Below are 20,367 nucleotides of genomic sequence, written 5' to 3'. Positions count from 1 at the left end.
CATACTTAAGATTCTGAAAGAGAAAGACTTCCAGCCTATAATTCTGTACCCAGCCAAATTGCCCTTCATAAGTAAGGGAGAGATTAAAATTTTCACAGACAGACAAATCTGAAAAAATTTGTCAACAAGACCCTGGGCCTACAAAAAATACTAAAAGGAATTTTCCAGTTGAAAAAAAGAAGGTCTGAAGGAGGTCACAGAATTGAAGAGTACCAGTAAGGTAACTTAGAGGATAAAAAGAGAAAGAGGGAAAAGAATATATATCTATCCAACAAATAAAATCCAAAAGATAAGATGGTACATTCAAGAAACACCTTTTCAGTAATGACTCTGAATGTTAACAGGTTAAATTTACCACTTCAAAGATAAAGATTGGCAGAATGGATTAAGAAATATAATCCAGGTATATGCTGCTTACAAGAGACTCATCTTAGAAACAAGGATACAAATAGATTGAAAATAAAAGGATGGAAAATGATTCTCCACGCAAGTTGTAACCAAAAAAAAACCAAGAGTAGTTATACTAATATTGGACAAAATAGACTTTAAATGTAAAGACGTCATAAGAGATAAAGAAGGATACTACATATTAATTAAAGGGACAACTAACCAAGAAGAAATAACAATCATAAATGATTATGTTTCCAATCAAGGAGCTCCAAAATACATGAGACAGACATTGGCAAAACTGAAGGAAGTGACAGATATTACAACAAAAGTAGTAAGAAATTTCAATACACCACTCTCCTCTAGACAGAACAACCAGACAAAGATCAACAGGGAAATAGAGAAGTTAAATAATCTGATAAGTGAATAAGACCTAACAGACATATATAGATCATTGTACCCCAAAATACCAGGATATATATATTCTTCTCTAGTGCTCATGGAACATTCTCCAGGATAGATCACATGCTGGGGCATAGAACAGGTCATTATAAATTTAAAAACACTGAAATTATTCAAAGCATTTTCTCTGATCACAACGGAATGAAGCTGGATCTCAATAACCACCAAAAAGAACAAGAACATTCACAAATATAGGGAGATTAAATAACACACTCTTAAACAACCAGCAGGTCAAAGAAGAAATTGCTAGAGAAATCAGTAGCTATCTGGAAACAAATGAAAATGAGAACACAACATATCAGTACTTACGGGACGTGGCAAAGGCTGTGTTGAGAGGGAAATTTATTTTCCTAAATGCCTATATTAAAAACCAAGAAAGAGCAAAAATCGAGGACTTACCTGCTCACCTGGAGGAGCTTGTGAAAGAACAGCAAACTAACTCCAAAGCAAACAGAAGAAAAGAAATAACAACAATTAAAGTAGAGTCAAATGAATGGGGAACAAAAGAACAATAGAAAGAATCAATAAAACCAAAAGTTGGTTCTTTGAGAAAATCAATAAACTTGACGGGCCACTAGCAAGACTGACAAAGAAAAAAAGAAAAAGGATGCAAGTAAACAAAATCAGATATGAGAAGGGGTGCATTACCACAGATCCTGAAGAAATAAAAGAAATTATAGGAGGATACTATGAACAGCTGTAGGTCAACAAGCTAGACAACTTAGATGGAATGGACAAATTCCTGGAAACACATAAACAAGCTATACTGACTCAGGAAGAGATAGACGATCTCAACAAACCAATTACAAGTAAAAAGCCCCGGGACAGATGGTTTCACAGGGGAATTTCATCTAACATTCCATAAAGAATTAACACCAATCCTGCTCAAACTTATCCAAAAAATATCATTTTAATACCAAAACCGGGTAAAGATGCTATAACAAAGGAAAACTACAGGCCAATCTTGCTAATGAATATAGATGCAAAAATTCTCAACAAAATATTAGCAAATTAAAATAACTATATACCATGACCAAGTTGGGTTTATACCAGGAATGCAAGGATGGTTCAACATAAGAAAATCAGTTAATAATATAGCACATTAACAAATCTAAAGGGAAAAATCACATGATCATCTCAAATGATGGTGAAAAAGCATTAAAATTCAACATCCTTTTCTGATAAAAACACTTCAAAAGATAGGAATCAAAGGTAACTTCCTTAATATGATAAAGGGTATACATAAAAAACCGATAACCAACATCGTACTCAACGGCGAGAGACTGAAAGCTCTTCCCCTAAGATCAGGAATGAGACAAGGATGCCCACTGTCACATTATTATCCAACATTGTGCTAGAAGTTCTAGCTAGAGCAATCAGGTAGGACAAAGAAATAAAAAGCATCCAAATTGGAAAGGAAGAAGTAAAACTTTCATTATTTGCAGATGACATGATAATAGGAAAATTCTGAGAAATCTACAGGAAAGTAATAAACAAATTCAGCAAGATGGCGGGATATAAAATCAACGTACAAAAGTCAGTAATGTTTCTATACACAAGCAACGACCTAACTGAGAAGTCAGTTAAGGAAAAAATTCCATTCAAAATAGCAACTAAAAGAATCAAGTACTTAGGAATGAACTTAACTAGAGACATAAAGGAATTGTACACAGAAAACTACATAACATTGCTAAAATAAATAAAAGAAGATCTAAATAGTTGGAAATGCATTCCCTGCTCATGGATAGGAAGGCTAAACACAGTTAAGATGTCAATTCCACCCAAATTGATCTACAGATGCAACACAGTACCAATCAAAATTCCAACAACCTACTGTGAAGACCTGGTAAAGCTAGTTACCAAATTCACCTGGAAGGGAAAGAGACCCCTAACATCTAAAAGCATCTGAAAAAAAGAAGGAGGTGGGAGTATTAGCACTCCTAACTTTAAAACCTACTATAGGGCAGTGCATTGGTGGCTCAGTGGCAGAATTCTCGCCCTCTGGCCAGGGACCTGGGTTTGATTTCCAGAGCCTGTGCATGCCAAAACAAAACAAAAACAAATAAACAAAAACCTATTATAAAGTCACAGTGGTCAAAGCAGCATGGTGCTAGCACAAAGACAGAAGCACTGACCAATGGAATCCAATCAACAGTGCAGAAACAGACTGTGGTCAACTGATTTTTGACAAGGCCTCCAAATCCACTGAACTGGGAAAAAATTAGTCTTTTCAATAAACGGGCATGGGAGAACTGAATATCAATAGCCAAAAGAATGAAAGAAGACCCCTATCTTACACCCTATACAAAAAATTAACTCAAAGTGGGTCAAACACCTAAATATAAGAAGTATCACTATATTATATTTACATCACTATAAAGTTTCTAGAAGAAAATGTAGGGAAACATCTTCAAGACCTAGTAATAGGAGGCAGCTTCCTAAACTTTACACCCAAAGCACAAGCAACAAAAGAAAAACAGATAAATGGGAACTCCTCAAAATCAAATACTTATGCCCCTCAAAAGACTTTGTCAAAAAGGTGAAGAGGCAGACAACTCAATGGGAGAAAATATTTGGAAATCACATATCAGACAAAGGTTTAATTTCCTGTATATACAAAGAAATCATACAACTCAACAACAAAAGAACAAACCAATTATAAAATGGGCTAAAGATATGAATAGATATTTTTCTGAAGAGCAAATACAAATGACTCAAAAACTGAGTGAAATAAGCCACACACAAAAGGACAGATACTATATGATTTTACCATTATGACCTTGATAAAGGTAAACTCAGAGGCTTATAATACAGAGAATATGGGACGTAAACGTACACTGAAGCTAGAGATGGGTGAGTGGTCAGCTGATGAGGCTGACCTTAAATGTGTGGGAATGGATGGAAGCGAAGGGGAAGAATAGAGTTAAGGGGAGGTGTGGATTTTCTGTTTGGTGAAGGGGTATTTATCAGTTATTTTTCTCTTTGGAACACTGAAAACTGTCTAAAATTGAGAGTGCTGATGACTGTACAACTAAGTGAGGATAATGTGAGACATCAATCGTTGAGTTTAGACTTTACACATGATACCCAATGGGTCGAGGTGGCTGAGCGATACACTGAATGGCAAACTGTGGTGTATGATGGAATATTGTGCAGCTACAGAAAGGAATCAAGTCATGAGGCATGCAAGAAAGCGAGTGAACCCTGGGGATATTATGTGGTGCAAACTAAGCCAGATGCAAAGGAACAAATATTGTGTGCTCTCTTTTAGAAAATATTTATAAGAAAATTGGGGCCGAGATTTTAAGCTCTTACAGCAGTCACATTTGGTCAGGAGCTATAAATGTTATTTCTAGATTTTGAGATACTATGCTAGATATGTGTGTACGTATCAACAATGTATATACATATATAGCACAGTATCTCAAAATCTATGTATCTCCTTGGAACTCTGGGTATCTGTGTGACACCTAAGACTCAGGAGCTGTAGCTCTCAAAGTCAGCAGTGCTACATATAACAACTGTTAAAGAAGCCAAAAAAGAGATCAGGCTTCAATTAGAGAGAAGAATGAAGCCAATCTGGTCAGGACTAAGGTAAATCAGAATACAGGGGTAAGGATGACATCGTCTGTATTTTAGAACTTAACCTACTGTGTTAGACCAAAAGAAGAGAGGCTTACTTGGCCCAAAACCTAAGTTTTCTGTAGCACATAATCTAACTCAACCTGTCTGGAGAGCTCATTTAAACAATCTGAATACATGGACCTCAGAATGGGAATGAGGGCTTGTAATTCTGTATAGCTTAATGTAATATCCAGATACATCCCAGAGTATGTTGGACAGATAATTAAAAATTTCTGACAAGGTCCTTTGAGGGACACAAGAAAAAATGAAAACTATTAAGCTTTACCATCAAGAAAACCCCTGATACTGTCTCAAACATTAGGGACTCCTAAGTCAACAGGTCAAGCCCTTGACTGAAGCCTGCTCTTGTAAAGCTTATTTCAGAGCAGAGAAGCTAAACCTACCTATAGTTATGCCTAAGAGTTACTTCCAGAATACCTCTCTTGTTGCTCAGAAGTGGCACCCCTTTCTCTAAACTCTGCAAGTAAAATTGTTACCCTCCCCTTTACACGCATATGCCATCCAGGGGTGAAAGTCTCCCTGGAAACATGGGACATGATTCCTAGGGATGAGCACTGCCCTGACACCATGGGATCAACAATGCCTTCCTGACTAAAGGGGGGAAAAGAAATGTTACAAAATAAGGTGTCAGCAACTAAGAGAGTTCAAATTGAACCAAGAGGTTATTCTGGAGGCTACTCTGATGTAACATTCAGGTAGATATTGCTACTTAATCATGGTTTGCCAAACCCCAACCAAAACCATTACTGCCAACCCTAAAGAATACCTAGGGCTCTGAGATTCTACAAAAATTTTATGCACTATCATACTTTCCAGAAACCTACAACCTCTAGATGGGTTCCTAGGCCAGATAAGTCCTGACAGCCAGAGGGGCCAGGGGGCCAGCCTCTCTAAATATCAACTAGCTCCATCCCCCATCCCATATTATTGACACCTCCTCTGAACATGAAGAAAGAATGGGCATAGCCCCAAAACCCCTAAAGACTGGGAGAAGGATCAAAGGAAGAGGAGGAGTTATAAGAGAGAAGACAGGATTTAACAAATAAGTATGACTGATGAATCATTATATTAACATTTTTTTTTAGTCTCCAGTGTCTTGGAGCAGCTGGAAGGAAAAACCTAAAACTGTGGAACTGTAAACCATACCAGATGCTAAAATCTATTCTACAGCTATGTGTTACAATGTACTTCAAAATTTATTGCTTTTTTTTGTATATATGTTATATTTCACAGTAAAAAATGTTTAAAAAATCTATTTAGGAAAAATAGAAAAAAGGGGGCAGGCAATGGTGGTGCAGTGCACAGTTTTCGCCTGCCATGCCAGAGACAGGTTTGATTCATGGTTCCTGCCCCCCCCCCCCCACACACACACAAATAGAAAAAGAATGTATTCAGGAGTATATGAAAGATTAATAGACCATTCCATCCTCTCCACACCAAATGTAAACATTCTATGTTTACATTTGTAAACAGGCCATCAGAGAGCATTGCACCACATGCTTTCGTGTTTAGGCATCGTACGCCAGGCTCATACAGTAGGAAGCTGTTTAAAAGCACCATTTGTATCTTTAAACAGTCTTGCCTACCATCGCTCGTGGGTCACTTGCAAGACTCCAAGGAGACTACACTGAGCTCCAGTGTCACATAAAGCCATATTTGCTATCAATGCCTATTTTTTGAATGATGTTTAGATATAATTAATCCTGTCTTTGATTGCATTCCCACTTTGACACTGGGAAACAGAATCAACACTTAGTTCTGCCATGTGCAGTTTAAGATACATACTTTATTCAGTCCAAGTTCCAGACCGAAGTTTGTTTCCTCAAAGACTGACCACTATTTATTTACATTTACAAACACCTCATTTCCACCAAATACATACTCCCATTTACCCCTCCCCTTCTGTTTGTCCTTATATGTGTTGCTTCTTTTATACAGCATGTTTTCAAAGTTTTTCCATGTTGTAGCAAGTCTCTTCATTCTTTCTAATGGCCAAATAAAATTACATTGTATTTATATGTCACATTTTGTTCATCCACTCATTTGCTGATGGGCATTTGGGTTGCTTTTTCACCTTTTGGCTATTGTGAATAATGATTCATCAGTTTTATTTTTTATTGCTTTAAAAGTGTTTAAATAAATGGCTTAAAATCCTTTTTTAAAATGATTCTGAAATGAAAAAAATATGTAACTCTTATCTTTGTAATCTCAGTATCTGAACAGTCTAGCCATGGTGTCATGATACTTGCTACCTGAAAGCATATAATTTATTTGAAAAGTCAGTAATCACCTGGATTTACCTAAAAAAGTGATCCTGAAAAGTTAGGTACCTTTCCAAATTCTCAATCGCAAATGACATTTAAAAGCATTAGAAGAAATTATAAATTATAGGCCTACTGAGGTGGCTGCTTTTATAACATGCTGATTCAAAACATATAATTACTTATTAACTTGTTTATAAATCTACATAGTCACACATATTTTGACTAAAAATAAAAAGCAGAGTACATATAATTTATCAACATTAAACTGACAGTTTTGTCATGAATTCTAAAATACCACAAGGGAAATAAAATAATCTTACTGTGAACTTAACGCCTGGTTGTGATCGAATTCCGAGTTGTTTAATTTCCAGTTTAGCTAACATACAAGACAGCCGAGTGGGCGCAAATAACACATAGACGTTAATGTCTTCTTTTGGATGAATTCTGATCTCACAGTTACTGGTCAATCGCTCTTCTGAACCAAAAGTGTTCTGAAGCTACAATTTAAAAACAATCACACATAAAACAAAGCAGCAGTAATAAAACATACCACTAACACACATTCTTAAAGGACAAATAACACAAAATGGTCTTCACACATAAGTGTTCTGGACACAGCAAAAACACAACGCACGACAGAGCCACAACAGAGCCTGCACGCTGCCCACCTGAAAGCAGTCCTGATCCTGTCCTCTGATAAGCAGTCGTAAATGCTGGGTTATAGATGCAGAATTATTTCTTAGAACTAGTTTCTGAAGCCTAAAAACAATTACACGTTTTAATAATATTGTGTTTTTCCTCCACAGATATTACAATTATAAAAACAAACCAATTAAAAACAACTGCAATGTTTAGAAATGAACTGATCACAACTGCCATCTTAGTAGCCTGGAACGCTCTCTGCACAGTTCTTTCTAGAATTCCACACTTTTGGAAATACAGACTTCAGACTCACTTTATCAGATAAGCCTTTTGACTTAATTCCTCTTCTACGATAGACCCTTAGTTGCTCTTTCTGCTTACATTATAATGTATCGGTATTTTTTACCTTATAAAAGAACAATTAATGAAAATCCAGGTGTACAAATCCATTCTCAATACTGTGCCTAGAGCTTGAATAGTTCAGCCCAGCTTTCATGGAAACAAGGAGTCCTAGGCACACTACCCAGATTTTTCAGTAAGAGACTCATATGCACAAAGTCGTCTCTTAAACAGTATATTGAATTGCTACAACTTTTAAAAAGTTACAACGCAAGTAGAATGATCATATGAATAACAGCCAGATGGTAGTAAAAAAATTCCTCCATCTCTGAAAGTTTATGAATCTTCTCTTCATTGTAGAATAATAGAGAATGCATGAGTAAATCTCATTTTACTCAAATTTGGAAAATTAGTAGTTAATAAATTACATAAGCTGTATTACCTTGTCCACGTTAAAATGGAAAAATTGCTGAATATGACTTAAGAATAAAATCTAAGACCTCTAGATATAAGTATACCTGGGAAAAACCTTCCACAGTTTCCACAGGTTCACAGGGAAAGACTTACCTGAAAGAAACATCATTTCTGAAAGCATATGTACATATGCATGTATGCATTTATATACAATATGTGTTTATACTGTTTATATTCATTTTCAAGTAGTATAATCATTGAATAGGGGTCTCCTCAGGCTTTAGTTTAAAAAGGGAATTATATGAAATAAAGAGAGCTCACATCTTTTTTTATGTAGAGTCCAAACAAATAAAAAAAATGAAGTTCCTAATCTCAATAAGCAGCCACAGTATATAAAAACACTTGTCAGAGAAACTAATAAATATTTTTAAAATGCAGACCCTTAATTAGAAACCCAGAAACTTCAAGTTGCCACAATACCACTTTAGATTACTCCATACTCAGAAAATAAATTTAATTTAGTAATTACTATTTCTATCTGTAATTATGACTACACCTATTATCCAAATGATGATACTGTCCCCAGACTAGGTATTATCAGTTTTCCTCAGTACTCTGGAAGAAGGGCCTAGTTTAACTCTCCATTTTACAATAGGCACTGTCACTACCTACATCGGGGTGTCAGAACAAGGGGCGTGCAGGTACCAGGGAGGAACAGGTTATAAACACAATCATCTACTACTCCCGGGTTTCCTCAAATCCTCTCTAGGGCACACAGGGACCACAGCCTGCCTGCCTCCACACCATTTCACTCCTAAGCTGATGACAGACCAGTTCATCATTAACCCTGCAGCATCATTCTTACAGAGGACCAGGATGACCTATTTGGTGGTGGGAAAAAAAAAACATTTGTCTATGCAAGGCATCAAGATATAACTGTGGAGAATTAAATACAAGTCCTTAATGTAGCTTAGAGCTGCACTTAATACTTTATATACATTACTATACTAATGCTATGGGATCTCTGCTCTCACAAGTCCAATTTTAGCCATCATGGCTTAATATCAGTTGACTAAACTGGTTCTCACAGTTCTGGCCAGCTTATGCAGGCTGAGGTAAAACCTATCTAACCAATTCCTGAAAACGGCAATCTACCGATTTTTCAAGTCAACTCCTTGCACTGCTATGGGGCTAACTCACAAATCAGTTGGATTAGGAGGATTTCCATAGGCTCTCCACAAAGAAGTGACATTGAGGAATAGAAGAAATTGGTCTTCAGGCTTGTGCTGGTTTGAAAGGATGTATGTCCCCTAGAAAAGCCACATTTTAATCACAATATTTCATAAAGGGAGAATAATCCCTATTCAACACTGTATGTTTGAAACTGTAATCAGATCATCTCCCTGGAGATGTGATTTAATCAAGAGTGGTTGTTAAACTGGATTAGGTGACGACATTTCTCCACCCATTTGGGTGGGTCTTGATAAGTTTCTGGAGTCCTATAAAAGAGGAAACATTTTGGAGAATGAAGGAGATTCAGAGAGAGCAGAGAATGCTACAGCACCATGAAGCAGAGAGTCCATGAGCCAACATTTTGGAGATGAAGGAAAATGCCTCTCAAGGAGCTTCATGAAACAGGAAGCCAGGAGAGAAAGCTAGCAGATGACGATGTGCTTGCCATGTGCCCTTCCAGCAGAGGGAGAAAAACTGTGACTGTGTTCACCATGTGCCTTCTCAAATAAGAGAGAAACCCTGAACTTCATCGGCCTTCTTGAACCAAGGTATCTTTCCCTGGATACCTTTGATTGGACATCTCTATAGATTTGCTATAATTGGGACATTATCTTGGCCTTAGAACTTTAAACTAGCTACTTATTAAATTTCCCTTTTTAAAAGCCATTTCATTTCTGGTATATTGTATTCAGGCAGCTAGCAGACTAGAGCAAGGCCCTTCACTCCGGAAGGGGCTAGGCTAAAAATGCCTCGGACAGTGCCCATTTCCAACTTAGCAAAATTATAAAATCTTAATTATAAATGTTTATAATCAAATGATTATAAAATAAAATGTTTAGCACATGTAAATTTCCTTTTTGCTGAGTTAAAATTCTGCTGAGCTGCTGTCATGTGAGAAGCAACTGGATTTTAAGAACAGTTATCACTGTTATAAATTTTATCACAATGCAGAAAACTCTGTCAGGAAGAAAATGAGGATGGTCACGGCTTCTCACTGACCTTCCTTCTGCCTCTGACTTGAGACAAGAATCAGCTATAGGATTAGGAGTATGAGCATCAAGAGGGACATGAGTACTGGTGTTTTCCAGGGCCCACACCTTAGGAACAACAGTGGCTATGAGGGCCCACTGATGGCCCATTTCGCTCCTCTTTATAACTCATTTGCTGACAGCTGAGCTGTCTGTTTTGGTCGCCTCCTATAGCACAGGACTCCATCAACTATTTGTACATGTGCTGAAGTGGACCACAAAATACTGCTTTGAGGAAGGTTTTGTCATGTGGACAATGTTCAAGTTCAACCATACACTACTAGAAAAGCCTTCGACATGGTACCAAGCCCTGTACAGCCTTTCCCTAAATCATATTATGTCAACCCTGATTTCACCTCAACTGCCTACAAAAAGCAAAATACCCAGGAAGCCAATCATGGAGTAGCTGCGGATGAGGGAGTCTCATCTCCGATGTACTGTGTCTCAGCACTTCTCACAAGCCCAGCTGGGAGAAGCATTTACAGAGCTGCCTAAAAATCAAGGAGTCTATGGGTTCTTCTAAAGATCTTAAGCAATCACAGAGTTTTAGCAACACAAAGAATTGCTTTTGATGACTCAGGTTTAGGTGCCAGGCTTCCAGACCAAATTGAAGCACATAAAAATATACATATATATATGGGGAGGAGGGGTCCTCTGAAATTTGATTAGTATTTACTGGAAATGTGCTTTTTTATTTGAGACTTACATTACATGAAACCACTTATTTTTTTATTTTTTTAATATTTTATTGATAAATCTTAACAAACATTTCATACAAGGTACACAATCAGTGGCTCCCATATCACCACACAATTGTGCATTCATCATCATCATTTTTAATAACTGCATCACTCCAGAAAAAAAGAAATAAAACATACCATAGCCCTTATCTCTCCCTCTCACTGACCACTACTATTTCCATCTACTCTGTCTGTCTGTCTGTCTGTCTGTCTGTCTGTCTGTCTGTCTGTCTGTCTGTCTGTCTGTCTGTCTATCTATCTATCTATCTATCTATCTATCTATCTATCTATCTATCTATCTATCTATCTATCTATCTATCTATCTATCTATCTATCTATCTTTTTGCATGGGCAGGCACCAGGAATTGAACCTGGATGTATAGCATGGCAGCTTTGAATTCTGCCACTGAGCCACCTTTGCATTGCCCTACTCAATTTATTTTAACCTTTGTCTCCCCTGTTATTTATTTTTTATCCATATTTTTACTCATCTGTCCATACCCTAGATAAAAGGAGCATGAGATACAAGGTTCTTACAATCACAGTCACATTGTAAAAGCTATATTATACAATTATCTTCAAGAATCACGGCTACTGGAAAACAGCTCAAGAGTTTCAGGTACTTCCCTCTAGCCACACCAATACAATATAAAATAAAAAGGGGATATCTATATAATGCGTAAGAATAACCTCCAGGATAACCTCTTGACTCTGAAATCTCTCAGTCACTGAAATTTTATTCTCTCATCTCTTTCTTCCTCTTTTTTGGTCAAGAAGGTTTTCTTAATCACTTGATGCTGAGTCCTGGCTCATCCCAGGATTTCTGTCCCACGCTGCCAAGAAGATTTACACCCCTGGGAAGCATGTCCCATGTACGTGGGGAAGGCAGTGAGTTCACTAGCTATGTTAGCTTAGAGAGAGAGGCTACATCTGAGCAACACAAGAGGTTCTCTGGGGGCGACTCTTAGGCCTAATTTTAATTAGGCTTAGCCTATTCTTTGCAGAAATAAGTTTCATAGGGGTGAACCTCTAGATTGAGGGCTCAGCCTATTGATCTGGATGGCTCCACTGCTTGTGAGGATATTAGAAATTCTCCAACTGGGGGAGCTGAATATCCTCCTTTCTCCCCAGTGCCCCTAGGGAACCTTGCAAATACTGCCCAAATTACTCTGGGACATACTGGGACATCATACTAACCTGGACAAACCAAGAAAGTCTCATACCCTATTCAAGATTCCATGTACTTATGGTGTTCAACTAAACTGACCGTAAAAGTTAAATTAGGGTGGGCCACGGTGGCTCAGCAGGTAAGAATGCTTGCCTGCCAAGCCCGAGGACCCGGGTTTGTTTCCCGGTGCCTGCCCATGTAAAAAAAAAAAAAAAAGTTAAATTAGGAAATGTAAATTTTGCACCAAATAAACATCTCTCTTTGGTCTAAACACAAGTTGAAGTTTTAAAATATGGACAATATCATCCTTTACCCTGTATTCTGATTTACCTTAGTCCTATACAGATTAGTTTCATTCATATCTCTACTTGACGTTAGATTCCTCTTTCAACTTTTTAAACAGTTGCTGTATGGGGTACTACTGACTTTCATATCTTCAGAGCTCTAATTCTGAGTCTCAGGTTTCACATAATGAAACCATTTATTTTTAAAAGGACCCCTGGAACAAGCATCTCTCAAGTCAGTACCAGGAACAGCTCAACTTCTCTTCATCAAACTGATCGTATAACTACCTTTACAGTGGCTGGTACAACTGTCAGCACAAAGTCCAAGACCCACCTTAAGGGATACAGGACATAAGGAAAGCAAATACTCCATGTATTACTTTTATGCATGACTACGTCATTTTCCCACAGAAGTGATTTTCTAACTTAATTGCTTTTATCTTATCTGAAAGCTATTTCTGAAAAAAAAATAAATTACGGTACAGTTTACTTAGATGGGCAGTAAAAAAATGGGTAAAATCTATAAAATCAGGAAGTTCAATCAGATCCTTTTAGCACTAACAATTTTAAAGGAAATAACTTCTTCACTCTTGTAGCACAGATTACGTCCAGAAATTTCTTACCACTTGGGCACCATAAATTTGTACGGTTGGGGGTACATGGGTAGTTCAGTGGTAGAATTCTTGCCTGCCATGCAGGAGACCTAGGTTCAATTCCTGGCCCATGCACTCCAAAAAAAAACAAAACAAAACAAAACACCACACAGCACAACAAATAGTGCTGTGATAACGGGATAGTCATATGGACAAAGAAAGAAATGTGACCCCCACTGAATAACATACACACACATTTAAAAAAAAAAGTATGGGTAACAACACATTTAGAATAATACAAAAGTGAAAAAAATGAGATAGTAAACAGATTTAATAATTACCTAGATTATTAATTAGGAGCATGTATAAAGTTTGAGGTTGGTTAAAAAAAATAACTATGCTGCTAAACTTTTGCACTAACAATTTTAATTAGGAGAAAGAATTGTAGTTAGGGGAAATTTTAGTTAGGGGGAAGAAATATTACTACACTAAATATTATATGCTAAATAGTTTTATTAATCTACTTATTCATAATTTACAGTGAAAGTAAACATAAAATTAGAGATACCATTCATGTGAACTATGAAATAATACATCTGCTCCATTAAAGATCCTCTTGTTCTTTTTTATATGGTATAACGTATGCATCAACTACATTGTAAACTCCCTTAAACAGAGTACAATGTCTCTGATAATATTTTCTTCCTACCTTTCCAAAGTACTTCCAATAGAAAGAACACAGACACTCTTAGTGCCTAAATTTGGTAAAGAGCAAAGAATTCCCCAAAGTACTTAAAAAAATGGAAACCTATTTTTTGCCACATTTTAAGAAGAAAGGTGAAAACTTTAATTCAGAAATTAAGATTCATGACAGAGGTTAAGCACATTTAAGACAGCTTTATCCCAATTCTAAAACAATAATGCAGTCATAATTAACACGGCAGACATGATAGCAGCACTCAGAACCTGCTATGTTCATACTTACTGTGTTCTGCCCAGGGGAATGCCTCCCCAAGCCAGAAACTGCCTATTGGATAAAATAGAGGGAATATCTGAGCAGCAGGATCCAGTGGCCAGGGGTTTATTTTCTGAAGATACTACTTCACCTTTTAACACCACTTCATACTGAGGTCCAAATGGCAGCACAAATATTTTCAAGATCCTAAAAAAGGAAAAAATCTAAGTGGAATAGCCTATAATCAAATTTTTTTGGCAACTATTTCCTGCACATTTCTTCTGTCCAAGAGAATGAGCCAGGTGCTGGGGATATAATCAGAGTCCCACCCTTACAGCTTATACTCTCCATGGAGCTATAGAGTACGATATATGAAGAACTTGGGAAAAGACAAGGAAAACTTCCCAGATGAGGAAGGTAAGCCAGTGAAATGGAGGTTGAGTGTCTGAGGCACCAGCACTCACATTCATGAAGCCAGGTTCTTCTCTCCCATCTCTGAGTGCCGAGGGCAAGCTGAGCACACTCAGGTTTCTACAACCCAGGTATAAGCAGGGAATAAACGGGTCTATTGCTGGGAGAACAGTGTGCTTTTAAGCTAGTTTTAGGTACTCAAGTTCAAATACTAATGATAATGGTACTTTAACTATAACCTGATATACACTTAGGATTTCCATGTGGAAAAGTCACAAGCTAGAAGAATGGATGGGGAAAAGTATCTTAAATTAACAACTGACAAAACCAACCAATGGTCACGTTGGAGAAGAAATTAATAACAAACAACTAAAATTGATGTTTTAGTATTAACTTTCATCAGAATATACCTGAAAACGGTGATTTCTTAATTTCTATTAGCAAAAAGATTTACAGCAAATAAGAAGAGGAAAATCTAAAAACTCTATGGAATTTCACTATACAAACAGTGAACCCTAAGTTGAGCCATGGACTTAATAGTACAATCACAAAAATAAGCTATTATCAACTGTAACAAATGTTGCACACCAATGCAAGATGTTAATATGGTATATGAGGGTGGTATATGAGCATCCTGTATTTTACACAGGATTGTTCTGTAAACCTGCAATTCTCTAATAAAAAAAAAAACAGGAAAATGTGGAGCTAATGAAAAGAGACTGAGCAGAGCTATGTCACCTAATAGGTGAAGTAAGATGTGTACTTCATTATACAGGCTGTGGACTAAAGCACATAAGTGGCTGTTCTGAGAAAGGAGTACAAACTTGTCATTATAAATAACTGTAAATTACCTTTCCTCACTGGATTTGGGATCCCTTGGAGTAAATGAAACTATAACTTCATGTTCTTCTCCAGGTTTGAGGAACAGATTCTCTGGATCCACTGAAAAGTGACTTCTTTGACCTGGGATCTAAATATTTATATAATTATAGCTAAATGTCTACTGATGTAGATATGGCTTCTATTCAGTTGCTCTTGTCTCAGGTCCTGTTCTCATTCAGTAAATAAAGAATGGCAGTTAATTTCCCCTTCCTCCCTGTCCATGCTGGGCCCACCTGTCTTACTCTTCTAGAAAGGATATTTTATCCTCCTCCCTCCTGCCCAACAGGTCTGACCCTCCACACCACCTTCATTCCCTATCATTCACCTACTGTCTCAGAAATGATGCATCGTGCTCCTCTCCAATTCTACCTACCCACAAGATAACATCTAAATTGTTCAGGAATGAACCTAAAATTTGGTTCATACATTCAAAACATAGACTTCAAAGTTAATCACCATAGCATATATTTTACATTAGTGTAACAATCCCAATTTCAGAACACCTGCACAAATCCTTTCACTCAATCCTCACACCACCCTGATAGAGCAGGCAGCACAGCAACCTCAGATGTAAGAAGCAAGGAAATAATATTTTTTAGTACTTTAACTGAAATTCTTACCTTGTTATCTAAATAAACGTCAATATTCCCAGCATTTTTTAAAGGTAAATGCTGCTTTGTTGAGGAACCCACACAAGCAAACAAATGCATGGTCTAGAGAGAGGGCAAAATAGGCATTTAAAAACACTGCCACAATCACAATGAAATCAATCTGAACATAAAACAATAATGACAAAAACTTTCGTTTTTCGCTTAGGTTACCTGTAGGTCTTTTGGAGCATGTATCCTAGCTATTCCTGCTCTTGCTCGAAGACTAACACTTCTAATAACTGGAGTAGGGTTTGGGCTATCAACTTCTATATCAACTCTTGCCAAGAATTCTTCTGCTGAGTCCAGAATCTCTATAAAAGAACATTACTTTAGTTTATATACCAGAGTTACTTAATTCTAAATGCCATGCCATAGATCATGAGAAATCTTGGACAAGAAGATATTTAAGAGAACTTGAAAAAGAAGAGACATGAACAGGAAGAAAGGAAGAAAACATCCAAATGATAGGTGTGATGAGATCAAATAAGAGAAATAAGCCTGAGGATTTCAGTGGTAATTGCTCAAGTTACCCACATTTCCAGAAGTTTCACCCTGAACAGCTGCCATCAACCTTGTGTTCAATACATGAAAACTTGATGAATTATTCAAAGTATTCACACTTACTGGCAGAAGAAATAAACCTTAAATTTGTAGTTTATTTAGCTATAAAGTAAAGCAATTTTCACAAATGTAAACATGATACCTGTAGAAGAAATCCGTTTCTTTGGACTATGGAAAAGAACCCAAATTATCAGAAATTCTGGGTCCTGTAAAATAAAACAAAAATGTATAATAGCATTAAGACTGCAAATTATTGAAAGAAAAGGAACTTGGAAATGTAACTCCCTCATTAATTCTAAGCCAACCCCCTCCTCCTCCAGCGCACCTGCCCATCACAGCTGGCCCGCATCACTTGGTTTATCACCGAAGGAGCTGCGAGTTGAGCAACTGCATCAGTGTAGGGGGCAGCTCTCAAAGAAGCATCGACTGGTTTCTTGGAAAATGTGAAGCAGCGCCAGGCTATCGCATTCTATTCAGAAACATAAGGATCAGTTTTAGTAAAGCTAAGAGTATAATGTTAATCTAAATATTCTAAAGACCCAGAATCATTAACAACAAAAACTACTTCCAAAAGAAAATTCTTTAGCAGACTCTACAATTCCCAATAAATGTACTTTTTTAAACAATTTCTTATTATATTTTAGTACTTACAGCATTAATTATTAGTCTGACTGGCACAGTGGCATGTGTCCTGTTTATCAGTTTTAGTGGGAGAGCTTTCCAGCTTCCATAAGTCAAGTCACCAAAATCAAGAACGTCTTTCTTTTCAGTTTCAACCTAATTTTTAAAAAGCAATACATTAATTACATTCAAATCACCACCATTTCTAGCCACAAATTAAGATTCAGCAATAAAGGTAAACCTACTTGTCTTCTCAGGTAACTTTACAATACTATTTTCTATAAAAATAAATCCTACTTTTGAGGTAGCCTATGTACACAAATATACTACAGAACAAAGGAATATTTTAGCTGCTGCTGATCTGAAAAGACTATTTGACTTTAAAGTAAACTGATAATTATATAAAATATATAAGCCACTCTTCAATGAGCTCTATATTAGAATAATGACTTCAGTTCACTTCAAAACAAATCTTGGCATATTCAGATTCAATCTAAACTTCTAATAATACTGAAAATGTTTAAGAAAATATTAAATATTTAAAACATTCAAACTGAGTGCCTAATGTATGCCAAACACTGTTCTAGAGGCTTAATCATAACAGAGCTCTTTAAACATAGGATTTCAACCAAATACGGGACCCTGACACCCATTCATGTAAAAATGCTGGATAATATTTAACAAAACAAAATTGGGGGAAGGTGAAGGAAGGGGTTTGGCCAAATGTAAAACAAAGGGATAGCAAAGGGGAAGCAAATAAGCGCTGACTTCCATGGTGTCTGTCATGTCTCCGGCCCAAGATGGGAGAGGCTTAAAGTTCTCCTTAGAATCTGAAAAAAGCTATAAAATAAATACAATTTAAATATAAACAATAGAGTCCCTGAAGAATGGAGGGTGGGAGTAAGATTTAAGAAGCAAAGGTGAGAAAAAATGTATAAATAGCTCAAGCAATCTGTTAAAAAATTTTAATGCTGGGGCTTTGAAAACCATTTGGAACTAAATATTAGCCAAAGACAATATGTAAGGAAAAGATGAGCTTTGAATGATCATAGATTTTGTGAAAGTTAGGGAGACACTAAAGCTACTGATTAACTTTAGACTAAGTTAAAGAAATATTCAGCATAGTCAATTTGAATAAGTGGAAATAGATACGTTTAACTTCCAAACTAGCATAGAATGAAAAGAAGGATGAAAGGAAATTAGAGCCAACCAACAGGAGTCAAGAAAGGAGGAAAAAAATTTTTGGCTCAATGTTTTAAGAGTACTGAAGTAGAGGTTGAAGACTGAAAAACCCACAACCACCTCTCTCAGAAGCTGAAAGGCTAAGTAAACAAAAATGTTCATAAAGACAGAGAGATTTAACTACAGAGTTACGAACCAGAGCTAAGGGATATGGATAGAATTAAGAAAAAGAGAAGTCACTGTGTTTTAACATACAACTACAAAATATGCTAGAATCAAAATGTGATGTCTGTGTGCATCTGTCTGCTGTTTATCAATGTCCCTTATTCTGACCATAACACTAGAGGGGGCAGAATGAAGGAAAAGAAAAGGCAGTCAACTCTCCCCCTCCTCCCCACAACAGTGGAAACTATAAAAGCCCATAAAACAGACAGCAATTCAATTTTCCAAAGAGAAGATGTACTGGGGCTTGAATCAAGTCCCAACCCCGGTTCAGTGGGTGTGAGCCCTAAGCAGGGCCTTTGAAGATGTGATTAGTAGTGAAGGCGCGGACTCACTTGTGAACAGAATCTTTGAAGATCCCATTTGGGTGGGACCAAACTGAATCAGGTGGACCTTGATTCATATGACAGTAGTTATTATAAACAAAGGAAATTTAGATGTAGTCGGCAGAGGCCAGAAGTCAGCAGAAAGACCAAGGAGAGCGAGAGAGGTCGTGGTGTGATGGAGGAATGCCGGACACTACAGGCTCCGGAAAGCCGGACACTACAGGCTCCGGGAAAGAGCAGCCCTGCCAAGACACTCGTGTTGGACTTGTAGCCTCCAAAACCAGGCAACAGTAAATTCCTGTTGTTTAAGCCATTGTGTGGTATTTGTCATAGCATTGGCAAACTATAAGAAGCTCCAAAGACATTTTGGGGCTAACTTTACTATATAACCTTTTAGCAAATAAGGATGAAACAGCTAGCTAACTATATTTATCAGTTTTGGTACAAACACATTTAATACAGCACTAAATAAACTACATAAATTTAGAAATATTGCTGTTTCCACTTTCAATATGAATCAACAGTTCAGCAAATATGGACCCCCTGCTATGTGCCAGACACTGTTCTTGAAGTAGCTTACATTCTGTTGCTTCTAAGGCTGCACAGCCTTCCCTAGAATGCCTGGTACTATAGAAGTCTACTTACAAATAGTTACCTCAATAACAGGGTTCTCAGCAATAGCTGTAAGAATAACTCTGCTTGCCAAGGCTTCTGCTTGGACAATTGTCTCAGCATCTGCTGAAAATGGCCAAGAAGCAATACTGAATATACATCTGAAAATCCCAGGATTGGACGGTATAAAAAGCACTTTTATATCTTCTGTGGTATGAGGTCTTACGATGACTTTATTCTTGAAAACTAAACAAGGATACGTCGAAAGATCCCCCTTTAAAAAAGAACCACATGGATTATTAAGAAATGGCTTCACCCATGAATAAGGCATGAGATTTTGTCGGTTTGTCCAGTGTGATACCCCGATACATCCCAGAGTGATTTGAACAATGAAAAAAAGAAGTATTTGCGAAGTCCCCTTGGGGGAATGGCGAGAAAGGGGGAAAATTCTCCTTCCTCATTTGGAGAATTTCTGATATTCTTGCAAGCAGTGGGGACAACCAAATCAATAGGCTGAGCCCTCAATCTTGGGGTTTGTTCTTATGAAACTTATCCCCACAAAGGACAGGTTAAGCCTACTTAAAATTAGGCCTAAGAGTCACCCCCACAGATGTGGCCTCTCTCTCTCTCAGCCAACACAGCAAGCAAACTCACTGTCCTCCCCAACTCTATGTAGGAAATGCCTTCCAGGGGTATAAATCTCCATGGCAATATGGGACAAAAATCCTAGAATGAGCTGGGACTCA

The 20,367-nt window shown here is 37.2% G+C and overlaps 1 protein-coding gene and 1 non-coding gene across 5 annotated transcripts in view; one reads left to right on the top strand and one right to left on the bottom strand.

Annotated features, from left to right (window-relative positions):
* CEP192 (centrosomal protein 192) overlaps positions 1-20,367 on the bottom strand; it is a 163,939-nt gene that overhangs the window by 45,336 nt on the left and 98,236 nt on the right. For 3 of the 4 annotated variants that reach the window (XM_077136051.1, XM_077136052.1, XM_077136053.1), the window contains exons 20-29: positions 19,665-19,895; positions 17,310-17,435; positions 16,984-17,127; positions 16,801-16,864; positions 16,269-16,408; positions 16,068-16,160; positions 15,417-15,535; positions 14,185-14,361; positions 7,427-7,517; positions 7,079-7,255 (exon numbers count right to left, since the gene is read on the bottom strand). In XM_077136051.1, coding sequence (XP_076992166.1) covers positions 7,079-7,255; positions 7,427-7,517; positions 14,185-14,361; positions 15,417-15,535; positions 16,068-16,160; positions 16,269-16,408; positions 16,801-16,864; positions 16,984-17,127; positions 17,310-17,435; positions 19,665-19,895 — 1,362 coding nt within the window. Of the gene's footprint in view, positions 1-7,078; positions 7,256-7,426; positions 7,518-14,184; positions 14,362-15,416; positions 15,536-16,067; positions 16,161-16,268; positions 16,409-16,800; positions 16,865-16,983; positions 17,128-17,309; positions 17,436-18,047; positions 18,120-19,664; positions 19,896-20,367 lie in introns of all 4 variants that reach the window. The other variant, XM_077136054.1, reaches the window with a different exon arrangement.
* TRNAG-GCC (transfer RNA glycine (anticodon GCC)) lies at positions 13,264-13,334 on the top strand. Its single transcript has one exon. It is a non-coding gene; the product is annotated as a tRNA-Gly (tRNA).

The sequence above is a fragment of the Tamandua tetradactyla genome, chromosome 18 (genome assembly GCF_023851605.1).
Source record: "Tamandua tetradactyla isolate mTamTet1 chromosome 18, mTamTet1.pri, whole genome shotgun sequence".
In the NCBI taxonomy this organism is placed as follows: Eukaryota; Metazoa; Chordata; class Mammalia; order Pilosa; family Myrmecophagidae; genus Tamandua; species Tamandua tetradactyla.
This window is presented reverse-complemented; position numbering and strand designations above follow the sequence as displayed.